This window comes from Girardinichthys multiradiatus, chromosome 14, assembly GCF_021462225.1.
Source record: "Girardinichthys multiradiatus isolate DD_20200921_A chromosome 14, DD_fGirMul_XY1, whole genome shotgun sequence".
In the NCBI taxonomy this organism is placed as follows: Eukaryota; Metazoa; Chordata; class Actinopteri; order Cyprinodontiformes; family Goodeidae; genus Girardinichthys; species Girardinichthys multiradiatus.
Genome location: NC_061807.1, coordinates 27,353,662 through 27,378,862, shown reverse-complemented (window position 1 = coordinate 27,378,862; position 25,201 = coordinate 27,353,662). Strand labels below are relative to the sequence as shown.

General features: G+C 41.5%; 1 protein-coding gene across 2 annotated transcripts in view; it reads right to left on the bottom strand.

Annotated features, from left to right (window-relative positions):
- Positions 1–21,933, bottom strand: part of dvl2 (dishevelled segment polarity protein 2) — a 32,983-nt gene extending 11,050 nt beyond the window's left edge. The window contains exons 1-12 of one of the 2 annotated variants that reach the window (XM_047386659.1): positions 21,432–21,933; positions 11,456–11,525; positions 9,190–9,344; positions 5,802–5,911; positions 5,470–5,599; positions 2,044–2,134; positions 1,884–1,953; positions 1,652–1,791; positions 1,429–1,505; positions 1,276–1,343; positions 1,060–1,194; positions 461–592 (exon numbers count right to left, since the gene is read on the bottom strand). In XM_047386659.1, coding sequence (XP_047242615.1) covers positions 461–592; positions 1,060–1,194; positions 1,276–1,343; positions 1,429–1,505; positions 1,652–1,791; positions 1,884–1,953; positions 2,044–2,134; positions 5,470–5,599; positions 5,802–5,911; positions 9,190–9,344; positions 11,456–11,525; positions 21,432–21,592 — 1,339 coding nt within the window. In that variant the 5' untranslated portion in view covers positions 21,593–21,933. Of the gene's footprint in view, positions 1–460; positions 593–1,059; positions 1,195–1,275; positions 1,344–1,428; positions 1,506–1,651; positions 1,792–1,883; positions 1,954–2,043; positions 2,135–5,469; positions 5,600–5,801; positions 5,912–9,189; positions 9,345–11,455; positions 11,526–12,271; positions 12,433–21,431 lie in introns of those variants that run through there. The other variant, XM_047386660.1, reaches the window with a different exon arrangement.
- Between the last annotated feature and the right edge of the window lie 3,268 nt (positions 21,934–25,201).

Sequence of the window (25,201 nt, the reverse complement as noted above, 5' to 3'; positions counted from 1 at the left end):
GTTGATGTATTTATTATGCTTATTGTATGATAGATAGCAGTTTCACAATGCCAACATAAAGTTGAGTAACCCTAGAGTTTAGAAGAACCATAAACACACAACTTGTCGCTAAGCTGCAGGATTTCAGCATATTTTCAAGTCAGATGAATGAGTCTGATTACATATATGAATACAAAATCAAAAGAAAAAGCACCAAATTGGGCAAACATGCAGTTTGTGTGACTGCTGCTTGTGAGTCAGCTTGCAGGTGATTCCAATTTGGCACATGTTTCCAGTCAGAACAAGCATTCACATGTGTAGGACTGGGATCTTTCCCTCCTTCCCACAGGTCACACGGTTTTAATTCTGGGAACATAATGGCTGCCCTGTAACGCCCTGTGAGGCCCAGAGAGCTAAAGTTTTTTTATTTCCTGAAGTTACTCTCTGGTTGTTGTTGTTTTTTTTGTTTTTTTTATCTTACCCAGGAAAGCATTGGGGATGGTGATTTTAAGCCACATGCGATCCCTGACCTCCAGACCGGACTCTGGTGAAGCCATGGCCTTGGCTACTGACGCCATGTCAGAGTGCAGCGACAAGTTAAAGTCATCAAAACCTGAAGGAAAGCACAGAAGCAAGAGTGAGTGAATGAAGCCTCACAAAGCCATTCAGAACCACTTTCCCATGTTGTCTTGTTTGTATTTGTAAAAGCTTTTTTGGAAACCACCATTTTCCTTCCACAATCACATAAAATCCTGATGAAAATCTCTTGACGTTTGCAGCTGTAGCGTGACACAAATGTGGAAGTTCAAGGGTCAGCAACCCTGTCTGAAGTTGACACGAACCCACTTGCACTCGACCAAATCAGATCAAAAATCAAGACAAGGTTGCAGTGTGACGTGAAGGAGATCAAAGGCAAGCAGCGGTTATCACTTATCACACAACTGCAGCTACAGAGAGGCAGAGCTAGATGTGCATCAGGATTTCTGAGCTAACGTCATGAAAAGATTAAAGATTTAATAGAAACAAAAATGGCAGAACTGGTGTTATTCAGCCCTGGACTGGGTTGAAAAGTGGACTCACGTTCAGTCTCGGTGACGGAGGAGGAGGAGGTGATGGTGCTGAGGGAGGAGCACCCCGGATAGGCAGGGTAAGCCCCGGTCATCGCCACGGAGTGACTGATCCATGCCGCAGGGTCAATTGGTCGGATCGGCTCATCTGCGCAGGCAGAGGAGGAGGCATAGCTGACCCAACTGCAACTTTTATCTGCCGGAGGATCTGATGTTATGATGTACTTACTGCGAGGCAGGGTGAAGTAACCTTGAGGAGAGGGGTCCCAACACTTGGCCACCGTAAGTATGATTGGTCTGTGGAACACACAAATCCCTGATCAGTTCATGTCGGAGGCAGAACCTGAACCATCCTGACTGTAAGAGCAGACCAACAACTCACCCTGGTTTGTGTACGATCTCTCTGAGAACTCGCACTGCGTCATCATTACTCATGTTCTCGAAGTTGATGTCATTCACCTTGACAAGCAGGCAAAAATGAAAATGGTGCAGTATGATTTGTTTATTCTGCATCAGCTTTTTTCTAGTTATTCAAGGTTTACAGCACAAATGTTAAAAGAAGCAGTCGTGCCAAAGGCATTAATGAATTGTTTATCCCTCCACACCTGCAGTAGCATGTCCCCGGGTTCGATGCGTCCGTCTGCAGCCACAGCTCCGCCCTTCATGATAGAACCGATGTAGATGCCGCCATCGCCTCTTTCGTTGCTCTGGCCAACAATACTAATTCCCAGGAAGTTGTACTTCTCTGCATTGTTTAGGAATCACAGTGGGTGTTAAAAAGTTTACATCCCCTCTTGTCAGTCCACTATTAAATTTGCAGTTTGAGAGAGTACAGACCCATGTTAAGAGTGACAGTGATGATATTCAGGGACATCGTGGAGTCTGTCACGCTGCTGAAGGATGAGGCCTGAGGTAGAAATCGATAAAATTACTATAATGGTGTTAGACAAACATTTAAAAACGTCTAACGGCAGGGTATCAGAGGTGTTTGTGCTACCCTCTCCAGCCGCGGGGGGCGCTGTTTCCTCCGCCGGCGGTGTCGTTTCAGAAGCCTGGAGGCGGTGCTCTGCTCTGTGGCACTGCTGAACCTACAAGTTGAAAGATCGTGAAAAGGTCAGCAGAGAGATGAGAGGAAGAAGATGTTACAAACCTTCAACACGCTCCTCTCAGTTGTGCTGCAACTCACAGAAGAGCAAGAGGCAGCTAAACGCAAACAACTAAAGTAGCGGTGATTTAGCTAATGGTTGATTTGTGCTGGAGTGTAAAGTGAGAATCTGAACTACATCTGAACATTTTTCTTTCTAATGTTCTCCTTTGTTTCCATTTCATTATTAAGTAAAGAGTTCCAGTGAAACCTAGGTATGAACTGTAGTCATGGTTCTTACACACGTTTAATGGAAGAACCACATCCAGGCTGCGTAGGAACCCTGTGTAATATGATTCTGGAGAGCCCACCGAACACATTTTCGATTTCCAGATTTTTTACAGCAAGGATTTCATCATTATCTCAAAAAAGTGACCAAGACCTTTCTGTTGCAAATAGTTTCATTGTCCCACGATCTTGAGATAACAACATTTTGAACCTGATAATAGATGATAGGCTCATCTTGTTACATCAAGATAACCCGATCTCAAGCTTGTCCATTTTGCTGTAACGACAGTTTGATCAAGTCGTACATCTTGAGGTAACTCTGAAGGATCTCAGCCTCATTTTGATGCAGTAAGATGAGAACTCAACCTCCTTGTGTCATGTTTATGTAGATAAATAATAATTTCACTACATTGTTATCTCAAAATAACATTATCCTGAGCTCTTTGTTGCAAAAAAAAGCTTAACTGGAGCATTATGTTGAGATAAAGAGATCTCAAGCTTGCCTTTTTCACAACAGGTGTCATTATTTCAGTTCAGCTTTTAACTGCATTGCTCCAACCAAGGTGTCGATAAACGCCTAGGAAGCCATTTTGTCTCTGGCTCAAGGATTTCCCAATGAGCAGAGGTCAGAATGTTTGGCTGGGTAACCACACCTCATAAAATACCATCCTCAAGGAAGGTGCCCCTCAAGGCTGTGTGCTCAGCCCACTCTCCTATGTCTTGTACATCTACCACCCCACTCCAGCCCACAGCTCAAACGCCATTATTAGGAAGTGGTCTCGATAATCTAGACACATAGAGGGAAGAGGTCTAGTGATTGTCCACATGCTGCAGGAAAAACAACCTTCAATTACGGAGGTAATTGCAACTAGGGTCATTCTCCCCAAAACAGACGGACTGTGAAACTTCTTCTCTCTAAAAACCATAAACATACTGCTAAACCCCTTTAAAAAACCACTGAAAAAGCAAAACTAAATCACAAGAATCTGACTTTTTGAATGTGTTATATGTCGATTACCATTGTTACTGCACTTTATATTGTTTCTTCTAGGCTCCTAAGCTGTTAGACATGTGAAGGCTTATCAAAATGTTGTTTTATACACATTTACGTGCAGTGACAGTAGCTGCCTATCTATCCATCAATGTTTATACACCCTATGAAAAGACAAACTATTTTGCATTACTATCTGAAATTAAATCAGACTAAACCTTTTTCAGTTTCAGGTAAGTTAGGATTACCAAATGTATATTTATTTGTTAATGCCAGACTAATAATGAAATTTTTTTTTACAGGTATTAAGCGCATTCTTCCCGACCTAATTGATGTAACGGAGTCAGGTTTTGGACCAAGCCTACCTTGTCCAGACGCACCTTTTCAGCTCTGTCTTTATGGGCCATTAGGGTCACTGTCCATTTGACAGACCTATCTGTTCCCAGGCTTTAACTTTCTGGCTAATTTCTTCAGATGCTGCATTAATATTATCACGTGATGTTCTTTCCTCAAAATGTCATCTATTTTATGAGGTGCACCAGTCCCTTCTGCAGCAAAATAACCCCACAACATGATGCTGCCATCTCCATGCTTCACAGATGGGATGGTGTTCTCAGGCGTGCAAGCTTCCCTCTATTTTTCCTCTAAATGCAGCAATGGCCAAACATTTCAATTACAATATAATCAGACCACAGAACATCTCTTCAAAAATGAAGGTGCTTTGCATTCCTTCTGGGGTTGTTCACACATTTCACACCAAAACAAGCTCATCTGGACACAGAACCAATCTCCTTCCACAATGATGGCTGGAGATTCCCATGCTGATTAACTTGATATAACTGAACAGATATGCGTTTGAGGTTTTCCCTTAAAATACATCGACAGGTGTGCCTCCCATTAACTCAAATGTGAATTAAAGATCAGAAGCTTACAAAGCCATGACATCTTCATCTGGGCTTTCCCAAACTTAATTTTAGTGTATGTAAACGTCTGGATTTAAAGACCCTCATTAAAATAATCTTTAAAAGAATTCGCTCTCTAAAGACTGCTGCATTTAGTAAAGAGAAAAATAATTTAGGTAATCCTGACTGACCTAACGGACCCCCAGTTTTATGGTAATGCATCTTCACTCGACTTGTCAGCAGCTATTAAAACCCAAGAGGGAAACAACCATCCTTACATTTAACTTTCTGGCTAATAAAAATGCACCATCTGTCAACTGTCAATTCCAGGGTTTTAACTTGTAAATGATTTGGTCTGCCAGGCTGTAAATCTATATAAACCCAACAAGTTCCACCACACAATTGTCTTTTATTAAACAGAGATGAGGCCTATCTGAAAAGATTTGTTAAAGTACACCTCCCCAAAAATAAAATACACAAAACCCCAGAATTTAAAAAAGGGGGTGTACTTTTATTTTTTCCTTTAATACATGTTATCCTTTTAGCTTCCAGCAGCATTTATTCGTTTCTCATTATTTAAATCCTTCTTTTACAATAAATATTCTTCATCAGAAATATAGTTACAGCAATACTTCCCTGAAATATCTTGAGATAATTCTATGGACATATCGCCCAGCTGTGCTCCAACGTGTTTTGTTGTAATAACTATTTAATTATCTAATCGTCGCAACACAACAACAGCTTAATATGTTTGTTTCAACTCAGGAACCAGAAACAGCGATGATGGCCTCTCGCTCAAGCTGAAAACATCCGTCGTAGACCGATAAAATGTAACCTGACTTTATTTTGCTGTTTCACGACTGTGATGCTAAATGATGAAACTTCGAACAGGGACCACAGGAACTAATCATTTTGGCACAATAATCTCATCTTTTATTGTGTTTTTCTAAAATAAATTCTCACCTCATGATATGAAGAGTGAAAAAAAAACACAAATATGCATCACAGCTGGTTCATTCATGATAAATAGTCTCAAAATGACTCCCCTTCTCAAGAGTAATTCATATTTCGAAGGCCAGAATTTGAAAATGCTTAAATAAATTCCGGTTTTTGGATCTGCCTCGTGAAAAGCAGCCAGATTCACCCTTCATCTTTCACCTGCTCATGGTGTCGTCATCCTCGGAGTCACAGAAGCTGGTTGTCTCCAGCTCGCTGCTCATCACCGTGCTGGAGCTCTCGTACCCTGCCAGGTGGCGCTCCAGCCGGCTCTGACCGTTCACGCGGGGCCCTTAAAATATACAGAAAACGAGAGAAAATATTTCACATGGAGTTTCGTGTTTTCCTGTTTGCCCTGCCGAGTGGAAAACATTCCACAGTTGAACATTCCCTGATTGTATCTCAGGGTTTGGAGGATGGAGGGAGGCCAAATCTGGATAAAGCTCCGTGATAATGGATTGTTTTTGTGAGCGCCGAGATGTGCAGTTTCTCACCGTGATGATCCACGTTCTCTCTGTGCCGGGGCCTCTCCCTCCTGAAGGAAACCACAGACTCCGTTTCAGTCTGCTCGTCCAGAGTCTCCACGCTGCCAGTAGCATTGGGACTGCAAAAATGAGGAACAGAAATGCAATATTTAAATAAAATGTTCTGTGATTATTAAATTTGCGGCTGCTCCTGTGCTTCTATGAGGACATTTGAACTTGTAGCTATTTCCGCTACTACTAATCAACCATTTCAGGTCATATAAATGATGAGGCTGAGCAGAGGAGTGGTCCTCACACATTATGATTGTTTTTTAATACAGCGCACCCGATGAACAGCTTTTAGTTACAGGCAATGATCAAGTTACCCGTCACTTCAATGAGGTTTTCCATCTTATGATACGCACATCTGATACAATCTTATCATATTACAGCGAATCCAGAAACAGTCTGAAACTGAAGCGTTCATCTCCTGTGGCTTGAATCTCCCGAGAGGATCAGGTAACAGGAGGTCCATCGGCAGCTCAAGTATAAGCACTGTTTGGTGTAATAATGAAGACGAAACCGAATATAGAAACAAAGGCAAATGTTGTGCTAAATGTTAAACTCGTACAGGTAATACCATCATAGTGTGAAGAAGCCTCCTTCACCTTCCACTTCGCTCTTTGATGTCTCACCTGGTGTGAATTTAATCGACGCATGCAGCGAGTGATTCTGCACTCTGAAATACTCACCTGTTTCCTAAGTTTCTGTCACAAACCGAACCGACCAAAAACACTTAGAAAATGGTTGCTGCGCATTGGACTATTGTTCCAATCCGTTTTGGTTAAGAGGGAGGAACTCTGACCTGGGAATGATGTCATGCCCGACTTACCAATGTTCCAGTTACAAGTGGGAAAACCAGTTGGATATGCCAGTTGTTGTGCTCAGTGATCAGGCTGCCTGCTACACTGCCTCGCAGGTCCCATCTGGCCGCATTTCAACCGCACAGTTCAACAGACCAACACAAACTAGTGCATAGTTGGGAAGTAGAAGGAAGAGGATGCATGTTTTTCCAAAAATGTTTTACAAATAAACATATGAAAAGTTTGGCAAGAATTTATATTTAGACCATTTTACTGAGATACCCCTAAATAAAATCCATCATGCACACATTCGGTGTGTCTCCTAAAGGGCTCGTATCAAACTGCACATAAGACTTTGCTTTCTTTCAACAGCTTTCTTCTTGTCCCCCTTCCATAAAAGCCAGATTTGTGCACAACTAATAGTTGTCTTGTCAATTGATTCTCCCACCTGAGCTCCTCCAAAGTCTCCATGGGCCTTTTGGCTGTTTCTCTGATTAACCCTCCCCTCGCCTGTCCTGTCAGTTTAGTTGGCTAGCCATGTCTCGGCAGTTTTGCAATTGTAGCGTTCTGTATTTTCAGATGATGGGTTGATCACAGAACATCTGGATTCATACCAAACTAAACACAGGTTTAGTTTGGGACGCTATTTACCAAAGCGGTGACTTTTGAAGGTAATGGGTTGCAATGAATTTTATTTTGGGGTATCAAAGGACAGGAGGCTGAAAATATATGCACAAAACACTTTTCAGAGCTTTATTTGTAAAATGATGTTGAAAACCATGGGTGTAAATAGCTTTTCAAAGCTACTGCATTTTATACACACCGCAGCAGCACTTTGTCCAACAGAGAACTGTACAAGACACTCAATTCATGAGATACAAACTAACAGGAGTACAAATTAACAAGTTATTTATAGCATCTGGTTGCATATCATACATGTAGCGATTGAGGTCTGAGTTGTTTTTAGGATCTTCAGACTTGCCCACTTGGAGAGATACTGAGCGAACAGTTCTAGCAGCTTGTGAGGCTTACATTACAATTATCTTTCCCTGCTGCCATATATCTCTTAATTTATTCCTTAATACTCAAGCTTCTAAAACGTTCCTATACAGGTACAAGCATTAAGCGGTCAAAGGTCATGTTCGGAGCACCATTCGCTAATTTCTTTCTCTTGATTTTGTAGCGCGTAAACGTGCTTTTGCGCTTTAAATCCCTTCTAATCGTAATCTTTACCTCCACAAAAACCATGTGACTGGCTGCATGTGAGAGACGTGTGAGTAAATCTGCTTACATTCACCTCAGTTGGTTTTCAGACCCCTGAAAGATCGCCGTTATCTTGACCGCTGGTGTATTGCCTCGAGGCTCATGAATAACAAACAGCCCAATATCAAACACAAAGCAGTAAAGGAGAAGCTAACGAAGGGGATTTACCTTCTGTTGAGTCATTTTCCCCTCCGTAGTTAGTGAACACACTGACAGGTAATCAATAAGTCCTAGTGAAACATCATGTCCACTATTAATACTTTATACAAGCCATTTTGCCATTAGGACAGCTTATTGTCACTTCCTGTAACATTTCACATGGTTGCAGCACTCAGAGAGAAGGATCTTTTCCTCTTGAACAGTCTCTCTGTGTCCTCCGGGGTCGTCTCTGATGCTCTCTTCTCTGTAGTCCCCTCCCACAGGGTTTCTATACGGTTTAGGTCCAGGGACTGAGATGGCCGCTAACAAATGGTGATTTTGTGTCCGGGTGGGGGGAGGAATACTTCCTGTCTTTATTTGGCCTTATGTTTCAGCCCGAAGCCCATGGTCTCAGTTAAAGTTGAGCATACTTCACATGTCTGCGTTTGTGATGGTAGGACAGCATGCCCCCCCACATTAACTGGCTTACAGTGCACCAGCAGTGAGCCTACCATCCTCCGTTTGTTTGGCTGAATAAAACATTTTGTACAGTGTACAAATAACTCCTTCAGTGATTTCCTGGACAAAACAAAACACTTTTTTTTTTTTTTTTTACGTGGATGAATGAATTCAACATAAAGGTTGTATTTTTCAGTTTGAGAGTATTTTACTGCTATAGAAAGTTTATTTTAAGGCCATTTCAGACATCTTTACCCAAGCTGGCAAGCTCTGGGTTTCTAGTTGTGCCAAACCCTTCTCCAGTTCTAGTATTTTTAAAGAAAGTTGGAAAACAAGGCAAGAGTCGTGAATAAAGAGGAAAAGAAAACCTTTTTTCTTTCCACAAGTGCCAACAAATATCGAAGGAGCTGCATAAAGTTATGTTTAAGATGTTTATACAAGCAATAAGATCAATGAAAACTACAGAAAAAAAAAGCACAGGAGCTCATTCTAACTGCAAGCGTCCTCAAACCCCTTAACAGGGGTGGCTCTGGGTAAGATCACTTACAAACGATCAGCAGCATTCTTGCAGGAACCTGCTACAGAAAAGCATGCGATGCTTCAAGATGCTTAAGGTACAAGGTCTGGAAATTCATCCAGATTATGTCTGACAGAGTTTACTGTAGAGGCAATGAGTCCAACTGTGCTTTGCTTACTGAAAGGAGGGTGGTCTGGAGTCCCCAATGACCCCGGTCCTCTCTGCAGGTGGGGGCGGCAGGGGAGGCGGAGGCGGTGAAGGCTGGGAGGTTGTTTCCACAGGGGGGACCACTGCAACAGGAGGCTCTGCAGCTGGAGTCTCTGAAGATACCAACTAAGAAAATAGAGAGAAAAAAGGTAAAAAGGAAGAAGAGGTGAAGACTTGAAAGACTTGGAAAGACGGGAGGTAGATTATGACAGAAAAAGGTAATAAACCAACAGAGACGCAGAGAGTGAGAAGGCCTAGAGAGGAGAAGTGGAGAAAATCAGAGGACTGAAAGGAGGAGGAGAGAGGAGGTAAAAGGAGGGGAAGCAGCTACCATGTCAACTACTTTGACATAGAAACACTCGACTCTTTTCAGACCAACGTCTCAAGGGCAAACTGAAACGCTATCCTACACTTAACCTGTCTCCCTTCATTATGCAGGAAATCTGGCCACACACACAAACAGCAACAATTAGGATGAAAGCCACACAGCGTCAGATTACAAGCAGTCTAAAAACACACACAGGAAGGGAATGAGGCTGGAAATGTGTGGCTAAATAGTGTATATCCAGAGGTCTCATCACGTTATCACGGCACAGCCCTTCGGTGTGTTCAGAAACACATTTCCCATGATATCTACAGCACACCAGTGTCACAAAGCTTTCCTATAAATAAGCTCTGCTCTGTCTGCAGAAACCCTTTCGATCAGCACACGTGGACAGACGTCCCTTCATGAAACACTTCTGGGACTCCTGGTTCAGTCCTCGTGTGCGGATCACTTATCAGCTCCTCTGGTCTCAAAGCTTTGTTCTCCTTTTCCTTCAGTGGGTTTTTTTTTCTCCCCGCCTCGATTTTATGCACATAACAGATGTTTCAGCCTCCGACCTGCTTTTCTAGGCCAAGTCCCAATGTTCTGTCTTTGTTCAGATCCAAGCTGCGGGGTGGGGTAAAACAACTGGGCCTTCCACCAGAGAAAAGGAAAGCATTACAACTGAATTTGGCAAATCACTTTACTGTAACAGTTCACAGGCTGTGCAGCATGGAGCCGAGCTAATTGAACGATAACAGAAACAGTCGCCTTCTTTATGATTTGTTTAGCATGTAGGAAGCAGCTGGGCTCGACACGCCACAATGCGAAACATTCACACTGGTGTTAATTAGTTACTAAATGTCAAGAATCTGCACACTTTAAACTGGAATCAAAGGGATTGTAACATTTCTTTGATCCAACAGCCCAGACCTTTTTCCCCTGACTCAGATGCAAAAGCAATAATCATATTCCTTGCTCACTTCCTTGGATACAACTAAATGATTTAGCTCAGAATCCATATACAGCTGGTTAGTATTAGGTCTTCTTAATGAATTTCATTGGCAACAGTGTAACCAGTGGAGCACTCTGCAACATAAATGAAGAGATGTTTGAGGATAATTAAGACGCATCCATCCATCCTTGCACAAATCCATCCATCCATTTATCCAGCCATTGACGCAACCTAACTCGGAGAAGGTAAATTTAATTACCCTGCCCTGACAATAATCTCAATCGTAATCGTATCGTGACGGGGCCTACAGATTCCAGTCCCCATTGCACATCCTTCAATCCATACTGGGATCCATCTTCTCTAGCTCACAAGATCAAGAGGGAAACAGTTTGAGCAGAGATCCTAGAAGTCTGTATTCCCACCTCATCCTGAGGGACCGTTTACAAGCCAGCTGGGAACTATAACTTCTATACATTGAGTCCTGCTTCTCCTCCTTCTTAACCACATGCCCAAACCACCTCAGTTGACTTTTTTTTTTTTTTAGCTCCTCCTGAACTGTTGCATGTCTCCCCCATCAGCTACGCCAAAGTGCCAGAAGCTCATCTGAGCAACTTGTATTTTTCATCTCATCCTATTGGTCGGTGCCTACAACTCATGACCATAGGTGAGGACTGGAACCTGGGCAGACAAGAGAAATTGGGAGCTACACATTGATGTTCTACACGTTCGGTCATTGCGAAAGATGTTTCTTCTGAAAAATGTCCCACAGAGAGACATCCAGAGACCTTACTGTAGCTAAAGATCATATTAACAGAGAGACTTTAGATACAATCAAGAAAACCTTGACCGAGTTCAACATAAAGGCAGAGTCTAGATATCTTTCACACAAAATCTGGAGGCATTTAAATAAGAGCCATCACAAGTTTAGGTCTCGAGAAATACGCTGAATATATATAGAACGAGTTTACAACTCCTTACCCATGACACCACTCTGCCGTTAAAACAAGGCAACTTGGCACTGTCGTCAGAAATCTCTTCCTTCACCACCCTGAAAAAAAGAACAACAGAGAGCAGGTTTAGGAAGCATAAACTGCGCTGTTTTCACAACATTACAGAGATAAATGTGGCGTCAGTGCAGGACAGCTGGGTGGAGGAACAGCTGCAGAAAGCAGCACTTTGGCTTCAGGTTGCTCTGAAAGAAAACTGAAAATGCAAGCAATGAAAGAGTTTACACTCTTCCTGACAGATCCAAGGAAATGTTTTTGTATGAAACTAGCAAACATGACAATTGCGATGGCGGCATTGGTCGACATTGACCTACATCTTCATCACAGCTCTCTCTTTTTGATCGTCACAAAAAGCCTCCTTGGGCTTTAGCATCTTGGTCGCATAGATCTACAAGAGGTGTGAGCATAAAAGGCAGTGAAAGAACATCCATCCATCCATCCATCAGAATCTTAATGCATGTTGCCTGAAATAGTGTAGTTTACCAAATATCGCACCAAAACACTCCTTTGCAATTGCGTCATTGCACACTGAAAGTGCAATGACAACTGATGTGATATTTTGTGCAGCTTTATCTGAAATATAAAACGTTTTTTAATAACAAACTTTTATATAACAAGCTGTACAAACTAGCCAGGTTAAGAAAAACTCCTAATAAGCAGTTAAAAAGGAGGAGAACTGATGGAAAAAGACCCATTTCCCTCCTCAGGTATTACTCATCTATACTGGATCTATGAGGACACAGAGCTCAGCCAAATGTAGGTGTGTGCTTTCAGATCATGCAGTTACCTGGACCTTAACATCTAGCCATGCCTTGGCACTCCATAAGACCTCTTGGAAAGGAGCGTCCTCCATTTTGCAGTGGTAATACAGAGCAGCCTACTTCCTGCAGCGGTTGGAGGCATTCCATTAGTAGCTGTTCAAGCCTTCAGAGACTAGACAATTGCCTCCTTTGCAGAGGACCCAAACACTCCAACATTCAGAATGATCTGTCCAACATAATGCAGTTTTGTAGCTTAGATAGAACCATCGCATTATATGACAAAATCTGTAAAAAGGTGGGGATGATGATCTAAAACTGGGCTTAATGGAAGGTTAATGAAGTATAAATAAACGAAATCATTCGTTCTTCTCACAACAGGTACAAAATGTCAAGTAGCAGCTCCCTGTTCAGAACACGAAAGAAGCTTGGAGTTCAAAAATGGTGAATCCTTAACTTTGTTGTTGATAAACAGCTTCAGCTTTTCCTCTAACATGGACGTGGTATTATACAGGTCCTTCGCAAAATATTAGCATATTGTGATAAAGTTAATTATTTTCCATAATGTAATGATGAAAATTTAACATTCATATATTTTAGATTCATTGCACACTAACTGAAATATTTCAGGTCTTTTATTGTCTTAATACGGATGATTTTGGCATACAGCTCATGAAAACCCAAAATTCCTATCTCACAAAATTAGCATATTTCATCCGACCAATAAAAGAAAAGTGTTTTTAATACAAAAAACGTCAACCTTCAAATAATCATGTACAGTTATGCACTCAATACTTGGTCAGGAATCCTTTTGCAGAAATGACTGCTTCAATGTGGCGTGGCATGGAGGCAATCAGCCCGTGGCACTGCTGAGGTCTTATGGAGGCCCAGGATGCTTCGATAGCGGCCTTTAGCTCATCCAGAGTGTTGGGTCTTGAGTCTCTCAACGTTCTCTTCACAATATCCCACAGATTCTCTATGTGGTTCAGGTCAGGAGAGTTGGCAGGTCAATTGAGCACAGTGATACCATGGTCAGTAAACCATTTACCAGTGGTTTTGGCACTGTGAGCAGGTGCCAGGTCGTGCTGAAAAATGAAATCTTCATCTCCATAAAGCTTTTCAGCAGATGGAAGCATGAAGTGCTCCAAAATCTCCTGATAGCTAGCTGCATTGACCCTGCCCTTGATAAAACACAGTGGACCAACACCAGCAGCTGACACGGCAACCCAGACCATCACTGACTGTGGGTACTTGACACTGGACTTCTGGCATTTTGGCATTTCCTTCTCCCCAGTCTTCCTCCAGACTCTGGCACCTTGATTTCCGAATGATATGCAGAATTTGCTTTAATCGGAAAAAAGTACTTTGAACCACTGAGCAACAGTCCAGTGCTGCTTCTCTGTAGCCCAGGTCAGGCGCTTCTGTTTCTGGTTCAAAAGTGGCTTGACCTGGGGAATGTGGCACCTGTAGCCCATTTCCTGCACACGCCTGTGCACGGTGGCTCTGGATGTTTCTACTCCAGACTCAGTCCACTGCTTCCGCAGGTCCCCCAAGGTCTGGAATCAGCCCTTCTCCACAATCTTCCTCAGGGTCCGGTCACCTCTTCTCGTTGTGCAGCGTTTTCTGCCACACTTTTTACTTCCCACAGACTTCCCACTGAGGTGCCTTGATACAGCACTCTGGGAACAGCCTATTTGTTCAGAAATGTCTTTCTGTGTCTTACCCTCTTGCTTGAGGGTGTCATTAGTGGCCTTCTGGACAGCAGTCAGGTCGGCAGTCTTACCCATGATTGGGGTTTTGAGTGATGAACCAGGCTGGGAGTTTTAAAGGCCTCAGGAATCTTTTGCAGGTGTTTAGAGTTAACTCGTTGATTCAGATGATTAGGTTCATAGCTCGTTTAGGGACAATTTTAATGATATGCTAATTTTGTGAGATAGGAATTTTGGGTTTTCATGAGCTGTATGCCAAAATCATCCGTATTAAGACAATAAAAGACCTGAAATATTTCAGTTAGTGTGCAATGAATCTAAAATATATGAATGTTAAATTTTCATCATGACATTATGGAAAATAATTAACTTTATCACAATATGCTAATATTTTGAGAAGGACCTGTAAATGTGCACTTGGGGCTCCATAACTCTAAAGATTTTGCTTAAGTAAGTTCATAGCAACAAGAAATCACGATATTTCTCTCTGCTCTAATTGACCAGCATTAAGAAAGCGTCACTGGATGATTATTCCTGTTGTTTCCATGTTTTTATTCCAGGGTCCACCACTTTCTTCTGATCTTTTGAATTGAGTTGTTGTGAACACCGGTTCGACCGTTTTGATATGTCTCTCTCACGACACCAGCTAAAAATGTGTTAATGCTGTAAGAAATCCTCTCCAGAGGACCATAATCCACTTCATCTTCCTGGAGCAAGAGATGAATCGGTTATTTTATCTTTCCCATGTCTCCTCTGGATACAGCAGGACTTTGTGTCGCACTGAAACTGCACCACAGTCGCTGGACACACACACTCTAAACAATGCATGTTATCCTAACAGAGGCGGCGGGTTTCAGAAGCAGCCCAGAAACGGCCCGGCGCTGTGCTAAAAATACAGCCCTGGACTATTTTTGATGGAAGATGTGTCGAGCTGCACACAGCAGATGAGGCAAGTGACCAGTCGGACACAGCAGCGGTGGACGTGTGGGCAGAAAGTTATTTCCACCAAACAAATTTCATGCAGCTACTAAAAGATCAAACACATTCAAAAACACAGACAAAACACAGTTACCGCCAGTCCTTCCTCCTCTAAACCCATCTTTCTTTCTTATCAGACAGGAAAACATGTGGCTTCATTGCAATAGGACTTAAATATCTATCTAAAACAAGTCTGGGGATTCAGCACACAAAGACACGATCGGTCCATTTCTCCATCTTCATCAGCCAATATCCATCAGGTTATTTTTGGTTGGGAATCAATCGAGCGCCGTTGGGCTTCTGCAAGCAGCCGTTTGGACTTGGCCACTGTTCCCTTCATTAATTCAACATTAACGTCTTCAGCAACAACAGTCTATAGACAGAATACCTGTCTCATTCCTTCTCCGTCCAAAACAGGTTAAAATGTCAGGACAATAAAACAAACAGGTAACCTCTCTATGTTTGAGTTAACATATTGAGGTAATGCAGGTCCTGTTCCAGCCTTTAAAGCATTAAGCTCCTAAAACCCGCTCCAATGCCATTCTTCCAGTCCCCTGCCGCCATTACATTCCTCACTCTCAACAGCATCAGCTTTCTAATAATTAATCTTACTGAAACAGCTCCCTGGCCCTCTCCAGGAGCGCATGCACACAGCAAGTATCCATAAACTTTAACTGAACGCCACCCCATTCTCCCTATAGACAACCCAGACACCCAGCAAATGGCTGTGATCCCACCCCTGGTTTAGCAGCACCAGTTCTGGCCTGCTCTCCTCCGTGGATCCTCCCCCCCTGCACCGCCACACACGAGGCTCAGGCCGACAGCTGGCCTCGTACCAGGGCAAATGAAAACACACACTATTACACACTCCTCTCCCAGGTCGGAGAGGGGGAAATCCCTCCTTTGATTGGACAGCTGACTCTGAGCTATGTTTGAAATGTCTTCATCTGAGCAGCAGTTGGAGACGTTCGGATGAGTGAATCCGACCAGGCAGCGCGGTTTGAAGAAGGGTTGGAGGTCGTTTTCCTCCTGATTCAGGGTGTTCTTACTCAGTTGGGATGCAAAGATTTGCCTTCAGAGTGACACCGACAATGTGTGCAAACAATCCCATAAGTCTAAATAAAGTGACGTGATGTCTAATAACACACAGAGGAAATCTTTTAACTTTTTCACATGTTTCCTACCAGCTTTCAGAACTGATGATTTAACCTTTCACCTTGTGTTCAACCTGTCCCCCTTGGACACAAAAAAAAGGCTCTTTTCTGTCATAAATATCATCTAAGAACATATATTTGCCAAATTCTTTTAAGGAAAACCAACTTTAAGTTCAGTCCTCAAAAAATTAAACAAATATTCAGAAAATTCAAACCTTATTTCATTTGAAAGGCAAATCAAAGACTTGACAAAAGAATTTACTTTGTACCCAAAATATGCAAAAACACAGCCAACGTTATACAGATACGAAATACATAGAAATATGTGAAGAGACACAGGAAGGCTATAGTAGTTTTCCATATTTCTACTGTTACCCTCAGAAATTATGTGACTCCAGTAAATAATATCTGTCAGCAGGAGGCTGCTCATTATTTCAGTTTGATCAAGGGTCATAATCTACCATTATTCAAAAGAACCAGCTGACCCAAACAGCAATATAGAGGATCTGTAGAGGGAGCTAAAAATTAGGGTGATGGAAGGAGACCGTCCCACCTCAAAGACTTGGAGCTCATCGCAAAAGAAAAACCATTAAAAGACCATTGAGAACATGCAAAAAGCTGGTCAGGGTTTGGTTGCTGTAATGGCAGCAAAGCTTCTCCACACATTATCGAGAAGGGGATAAATGCAGAGTGGGCAGAGTTATTAGGCAAGTTGTATTTCTGAGGATTCGTTTTGGATTCATTGGATAAAATCACTGACCCATAAAGCCGCTCTTCTTTTCACTGAAAGCCTGAGTCTGTCAGTTTCTTCATCGGTTGGTGAGGAAGCTTTTTGCGCAGCAGCAACCACAGCTTCCAAGGTTCTGCTCAGAGATGTGGACGGTTTCCCTTTAAATCTCGCATTTAAGAAGGACCCACAAGCACTCCAGGGTTAAGGTCCGGCGAGGAAGGGGGCCTTATCATCATGGATTCATCTTCAAGGTCTTTCATGAAAGACTAGGACTTCTTCCTGCACCACTGCTTGTCTCCAGAAAAACTGGCAGTAGGTATTTGAGATGATTATGAGTCCATCTTAAACCCCAAAACAGCCCATACCAGTACCCTACCTCCACCTTCCGGTCTCCTAAGTCTAAGTAGATCTCTGGTCTCTTCCTGGTCCATTCATATGGTCCGTTATGAGTTATTTTTATCTCGTCAATCCATAAACCTTTAAAAATCTTCCTTACGAAGTATTAGGGCCGGAGTACATCAATGAAACGAAACAATGTGACTACAGGGGAGCACATTTCCGCCAAATAAAACTCAGAAATTTCTAGATTAATTTCATGTATTTACAAGAAAACAAAATGGATATTCATTGTAAATACGCAAAAAAAAGAAGGGAGAAAACTTTCTGTGATGAAAGGGATACATTTTCTATATTAAAACTAGGATATTCTCTGACCATGTAAAGCCAGAAATTTGTAAGAACAAAAACGTCAAACATTTGCAACATAAAATGCCAGAAGTCCTCTAAAGTTCGAGTGGTAAATTTAAGAGATGAGCATCTTCATATTTCTAAGTATAATTGGTCCATCCAGGCTCTTTTCCTGGATCAGAACCACATCTTCCAGGTGCAGACTTGATGCAGCTGTGTTGAAGCTTCTTCCTCCCCGTCTCAGCCGTGTATTCCGGATCCCAATCTGAGGCAATCATGGCGAATCTTGACCCGGGACATGTGGTTCTGAAACAGGAAAAGAGCCTGGATCTTCCAATTACACTGGAATAATATCTAGTTGTGTATCTCATAAATCTAACACTTAAATCTAAGAGGAATTCTGGCATTTTTTGTCACAAATGTCTGACTTTATGATCTTAGTTTTTTCAGGCAACTTTCTGACCTTACAATGTCAGATAATATCTTCGCATCGTAAATGTCTGCCTTCAATCATGGAAAATTATCATTTTTTTCTCGCAGATTTTCAACCTTCGACATCAGAGAATATTCACATTTTTTGGTGTAAATATGTGAAATGAATCTAGAAATTTACTCCACCATGGCCACATTATTCTGTATCTTCTATCTAAAAAGGCCCTTAAAACTCTGTCGTAGATTCTTTTACAATCTTTGGGGAATTATTCGCTTCTTTTTCTCTCAACACACATTTCTTGTGACCCCGCTTACTATTTTCAACAAAATATTGGATGGTTCTGTGATCCAGCTCCAATATCTTGGCAAATTCATAAGCGCTGCATGCTTCCCGAAAGATTGTGCCATTTTGTTTTTGTTTTTTTCCTTTTGAGAATCAGTTAAATCTCTTTTTTCACAAATTTTTGTCTAACAAAAAGCTGCCTGGTAATTATGTACACCTTGCTCTCCATAGTCCATCCTCCATTACAAAAATACAAACTGAAATGCATAAATCCACAAGGTAATCAGGCTTACATGTCTTGGAGTTGGAAAATATGCATAAAACCGATCTCAAAATGCTCAATTGCCTAATAATTTTGCAACATGGTGTATTTTCTTTTTATTAAAAATGAACACATTGTTTAATTATCGTATATCTGCCTCCACTCCTATCAGGAACAATCTTACTGGTAGAATGGTGCACTTCTAGGTTTTGAGGTATGAGGAAAGAAAAGACTAAAAGAATATTAGGCACCATAGTTTGGTTTATGACAGAAGATATACCCTAAATTTACAGTATTTGCACAAATATCTGTGTCTGGCAACAAATAGGATTTAAATCGAAACTTCCACTGACAATAGGTCTGGAAAAAAAATAAAAATCAGTGCGGATTTATTGAAATTGTTTTATTTGAGACATTTTACTCTAAACACAATCAAATTTAGTAAAATAAAATAACAATATGAGAAATCTGAACAATTAACTCAGAATTCTAAATATTGGCAACAGTGATTCACTTTCCCAAAAAATAAATAAATCACATTTCATGGATTTTATGTAGTTGCAACTTTAACAGAGATGCTAAAAACTGTTGATCCATCTCAACTTTCTAGATTTCTTTTCAGCCATTTGTCGAAGCTTCTTCATTTTCCCAGCTGAGCTCCGATTTAACTCCGAGTTCATTTCCTTTCAAGAATCAGCACACCCATGTTGCCTCCCTACTTCCATTCAGTTCCAATAAACAGCCCAGTGTGGACCCGTGTGTATCGGTTTATTTCTCTGGTAAGTTTGGTATTTTTAATGAACTATGGAGATGAATTATAAAAAATACTCAAATCTCATGTAATATTTAGTTGTTTATTTTCTGAACATTTTCCAACAAATGTATTGACTGTGGTTCCTCTGATCCTCATTTAGGGCAGCTTACTTACAGACATATGATTATTAACTGAGTGACCTCCTGCTATTTACCATTTACTTACACAATGGGAGGTTAATGGAAAACTACTTTAAACTGACGTGTTGTTGGTGAAAAACTGAAAGATTAAACCTGCAGAATGCACGAAAATTGGGAAAGGTCAACACAAAAGCATGTGGTGAGTTTTGTTATGTATGCTACACAAGTCATGAAATAACACAAAACTGAAGCTGGTTTCCAGTTCGCCATTGTGGTCAGGATTATTTAAACGCTTTCGTCGACATCTGGATTAATTTAGTTCATATCTATTTTTCTATATTTATCCCACTTCCACTCGTCAAATCTCGCATGGAAAATCAGACACTAATAAAGATGGTTTAGAGCACCACACTGCAAACCTACAAAATCCATGATTGAAGAGGGTCTAGAGGGCAAAAAGGCAGTGAAATGTCCCTTTAACTTTTCATTGAGGGCATTTATCTGCAGCTTCCTTTTTACTCAACTGAGTTCTAAAAAACATAAATACATAATTTAAATATAAATCAATGTATGTTTCTTTTCCATACTTATCCAGACTTGTATACAGATTACTTAAACACCTTCCTCTGCAGATTTGGTCAAACTACAAACCAGATGTTGCCTGCGTTCCGTCCCATTTCGCCAGATTACACGAACTTCAATGGATTTTCTAAGGATTATGTGACAGAGCAACACAAAGCAACAGATAATTGTGAGGTGGAAGGAAGATGAAGGTTCAGAGATTTTTTTACTAGATGGAAACCTAAAAAGTGTGGCATGCATTTGCATGCAGCCCGGTGAGTCAACAGTTTGGAGAACTGCCTTTCGCTGCAGATACAGCTGCAAGTCTTCTGGGTTGTTTGTATGTTTCTAGCAGCACAGAGAGACTGATACAGTTGCCTATTATTTTCGCAGAACAGCTCAAGCTCAGTCAGATCCACCCATTGATTTATACCATTCCATGATAGGTTTACGCAGCCTCTAAAGGTTTGACTTTTGCTTTCTCCCAGGACTGTGCTCTGTTTGCTGTGTAGCAAAATGTTAACAGGAGATCTTATGGTTTTCTTTCACCAATCGCTCCTTCTAACCTCTGATCCATAAAAGGCTATATTTATAATGAGCAGTTCAATAGTTGTCCTCTCAACAGATAACACATCCCCCCACTCCACATGAGCTGTGGTTTTCTACAGCTCCTCAATAGCAACCAACACGTGAAAAAATATATATAGAAAGAGGTATGAATACTTCTGCAAGGCACTGTACACAATCTCCTCCAGACACGTAGGACCTAAAGAAAAGCAATATCGCCCAATCACAGGTTTGAATTTGCAGCTTCTTCGTTCTTCTGCCATCTGACAAGGGAAAGAAACTCATCCAAAACAACAATGCATTTAACTGAAGCCTTGAGGGTCTCACGGGGTGAATAAACCACAAGCACACATTCCTCTGCAGGAAAACGCACAGCAGCCACACTGGGGGGAAAAGGATTAATTGATAGGGGAGACAGCTCCTTTCTTGAGGACAGGGTCAGGAAGAAAGACCAGAGGAAGCCAGGGATTGAAAGGATGGCTGTGCAGGCCAAAATGTTGAAGAGTAGGGAGGAGGGGGAAGAAAACTCTGGCTTCAGTCCTGAAGGAAAGAAAAGGCAAGGATTTCACCAGATGATGAACTGAAGGAGGAAGGGAGGGAGGGAAGAGGATTAGGGCAAAGAAAAGCAGCAGGAACAGGGAAGGCTTCCCATTGTAATGATTAGATTTAGTAAGAACAGCCCCAACCTAAAGGAAGCAGTGGATATCTATCAGCACTGTTTACACATATGTAGATTATGATTAAAGATGGTTCTTTTTTTGTCTATTCTCACTGCAGCTACAGCTGGAAATAACCTCTCTAATTTGGTTCAAGTTTAAGTTCCTCCACATGCTCTCAGATTGGACTGCTGAAATGAAAATCCCTGCTTTTCCACAACACCGAGTTTTCCTCGTTTTTCATGCAATGCACAGAAAACATTCAGAGCAGCTCACCCAAAGTCTTGGTCCATAGATTTGAAGAAGAACTTGTAGTTTGGCTTGTTGAGGACCTGTTTAAAATCCAGCAGGGTGATATTTTCTGCAGCTATGGGGATCTTCACCAAATACGGGGTCTCCTCTTCGTCGATGTGATAGATGATCTTGGTCTCCGCCATCTCTGCGCTGAAGCTGGAAGCTTTCCCGGAGAGACAGGCTGCGAGGGAGGCGAGGTGGCGTTAACTCTGTTGGGGACTCAGCTAGGTAGCTAACGAGATGAAGCGCCGACGGACACGGCCGCTGAGATTTTTCAGCCCGAGCCCACGGACACAAAGCGCTGCTCTAAACCTCCGTGGACGACTTTACACTCGCACCGACGCTCATTCCCTCCGTTACCGAGGAGGCAGAAAACGGAAAACACGCGACATCCACACGGCTAAAACTTCCAACAACTTTTCCCCCCAACAAAAACATAAAGACGAGGGGGTGGTGCGGGGGGGCCCGGGGGGTCTAGAAACTTTTTCACCGCTTGTTGCGAGCCAACGCGGCGTGTGACGTCAAGACGTTGCCCCCCAAGTTTTTTTTTTTTTCTTTTTTTTTTTACGTGCTGTCCTGTCCCTGGCCAGACTCCCGCTACTAGGTAGAGAGCTCAAGGAGTGCCAGGAATAGGAAAAAAGTAACACGTTGCTTAAAGAGACAGTTTGGATTTTTTTTAATTGAGGTTCGGTAATGTTTATCTTAGTAATAATGTTGTGACGTGGTACGTTTGTGAAAAATGAAGGAGTCCTCAGAGCAGTGGAAGGTTAATGGCTGGTTCAGTGGTATCCAAACTTTTTGCCCAATTATTTTTTTCTGCAATTAAAAACTGAAAATTTTATTTCTCGTGATTATTATTATTTTTACTTGCTTGGCAATACACTATACGTGCAATATGTTAATGAAACTAGGTCTGATTTTTGTAGAAAAGGGATCTGTAAATCTTTGTGCTAAAGAGCTTGGCATACCACAGTATGCAGTTTCATAATTTTTTGTGAATTTAACTTTTCTACTGCGACAAAAATGGGTTATGGAACACTCTTTCTTTGAAATGCCTGAGGTATCTAGTCAAGTTTAATAAATAGCTAGGATGACTTTAAGTCTGTTTTAGAGTAAAAGTCACTGGATGTTTAATGTCCTACTTACTTTGAACTTTAGCCAGTTTATCCACAGCTGCTCCTTCATGTCAGGTTAGTCTCTGTTGCCAATAAATATCCTAAAGCATGCCTGGGTATTTTACAGCTTGAGGGCCACATCCAGCGCTCTAGATATCCTAGACTGGCCAGCATGATATTTCAAAAGAGTTAATTCTGTGCATGAATCCAAATGTGTTGGTTTTATCTAAAGTAAATAGCTTTTATAAAAAAAATAAAAAACAACTTTGTGCAAGAGAGGCGTTACTCTAAGAATGTTGAATTTATACCAAAAGAAAAAAAATTAAATAAGACATATTATGCAGAACGTAGAGTTTTTACCAGTTTGTGGATTATCAGACTAAAAATACAACGAAATACAAGATCTTTATCAATTGCGACAGCTGTTTCTGTAAAAGATACTTCAGGTCCCTAAACATGTTTTTTTATTTTGTTTTTATAAAACCTTGGCTGTGTTGATGAAAATACAGATTATATATTTAGAGGTAAATTTTAACTTTCATAATTTTTTCTTCAAGTCTTTTATATGCCTCTTAAACTAAACAAAGACATCTGTGCCACTGACTCACATTCAAAGTGTACTTTTTTGTATAGAATTTAAACCTCTTCATAATTCATTTTTTTCTGGTTTCTAATTGAATCATAATTTTTTGATGACTTTTAGTTAATAATTTCACAAAAGGTAAAAGCTGAACAGAGTCGGCACACCCCCAGGATTGGATAATACCCACCCATATGTAATGTAGAAAGAAATTGAGCTTTTCTGTTTTTTAAAACCAGAGATTTTGATTACAATGACTGACATAAAAGGGGTAAAAAAATATTCAATGAATATTAGCTAGAACTGAAGTTAATAATTGTATTCACAGAGAAGGGAAAAAATATGTTGATACATAATATGGATATAACAATCTTTAAAAAAACAGGGTTTTTTTGTCCAGGTGACACAGGCAGAACACAAAATAAAGGGGGGTTATGTTATAAATATGAATTGCCTGTTGTCCATCTGGCGGGTCACATTTCATTTCACAGTTGCAATATCTACCGTTGCCAAATGACATTAAAAGTTATTTTTGCAGTTAATTATCAAATATATACCTGGAAAAACGTTTGTTCAACCAGCTGTTTGTGCCTCAACAACAGTAACAGTTGATCATGCAGCCCTTTGGCGAAACATACAGGTCCTTCTCAAAAAATTAGCATATTGTGATAAAGTTCATTATTTTCCATAATGTCATAATGAAAATTTAACATTCATATATTTTAGATTCATTGCACACTAACTGAAATATTTCAGGTCTTTTATTGTCTTAATACAGATGATTGTGGCATACAGCTCATGAAAACCCAAAATTCCTATCTCACAAAATTAGCATATTTTATCCGACCAATAAAAGAAAAGTGTTTTTAATACAAAAAACGTCAACCTTCAAATAATCATGTACAGTTATGCACTCAATACTTGGTCGGGAATCCTTTGGCAGAAATGACTGCTTCAATGCAGCGTGGCATGGAGGCAATCAGCCTGTGGCACTGCTGAGGTCTTATGGAGGCCCAGGATGCTTCGATAGCGGCCTTTAGCTCATCCAGAGTGTTGGGTCTTGAGTCTCTCAACGTTCTCTTCACAATATCCCACAGATTCTCTATGGGGTTCAGGTCAGGAGAGTTTGCAGGCCAATTGAGCACAGTGATACCATGGTCAGTAAACCATTTACCAGTGGTTTTGGCACTGTGAGCAGGTGCCAGGTCGTGCTGAAAAATGAAATCTTCATCTCCATAAAGCTTTTCAGCAGATGGAAGCATGAAGTGCTCCAAAATCTCCTGATAGCTAGCTGCATTGACCCTGCCCTTGATAAAACACAGTGGACCAACACCAGCAGCTGACACGGCACCCCAGACCATCACTGACTGTGGGTACTTGACACTGGACTTCTGGCATTTTGGCATTTCCTTCTCCCCAGTCTTCCTCCAGACTCTGGCACCTTGATTTCCGAATGACATGCAGAATTTGCTTTCATCCGAAAAAAGTACTTTGGACCACTGAGCAACAGTCCAGTGCTGCTTCTCTGTAGCCCAGGTCTGGGGAATGCGGCACCTGTAGCTCATTTCCTGTACACGCCTGTGCACGGTGGCTCTGGATGTTTCTACTCCAGACTCAGTCCACTGCTTCCACAGGTCCCCCAAGGTCTAGAATCGGCCCTTCTCCACAATCTTCCTCAGGGTCCGGTCACCTCTTCTCGTTGTGCAGCGTTTTCTGCCACACTTTTTCCTTCCCACAGACTTCCCACTGAGGTGCCTTGATACAGCACTCTGGGAACAGCCTATTCGTTCAGAAATGTCTTTCTGTGTCTTACCCTCTTGCTTGAGGGTGTCAATAGTGGCCTTCTGGACAGCAGTCAGGTCGGCAGTCTTACCCATGATTGGGGTTTTGAGTGATGAACCGGGCTGGGAGTTTTAAAGGCCTCAGGAATCTTTTGCAGGTGTTTAGAGTTAACTCGTTGATTCAGATGATTAGGTTCATAGCTCGTTTAGAGACCCTTTTAATGATATGCTAATTTTGTGAGATAGGAATTTTGGGTTTTCATGAGCTGTATGCCA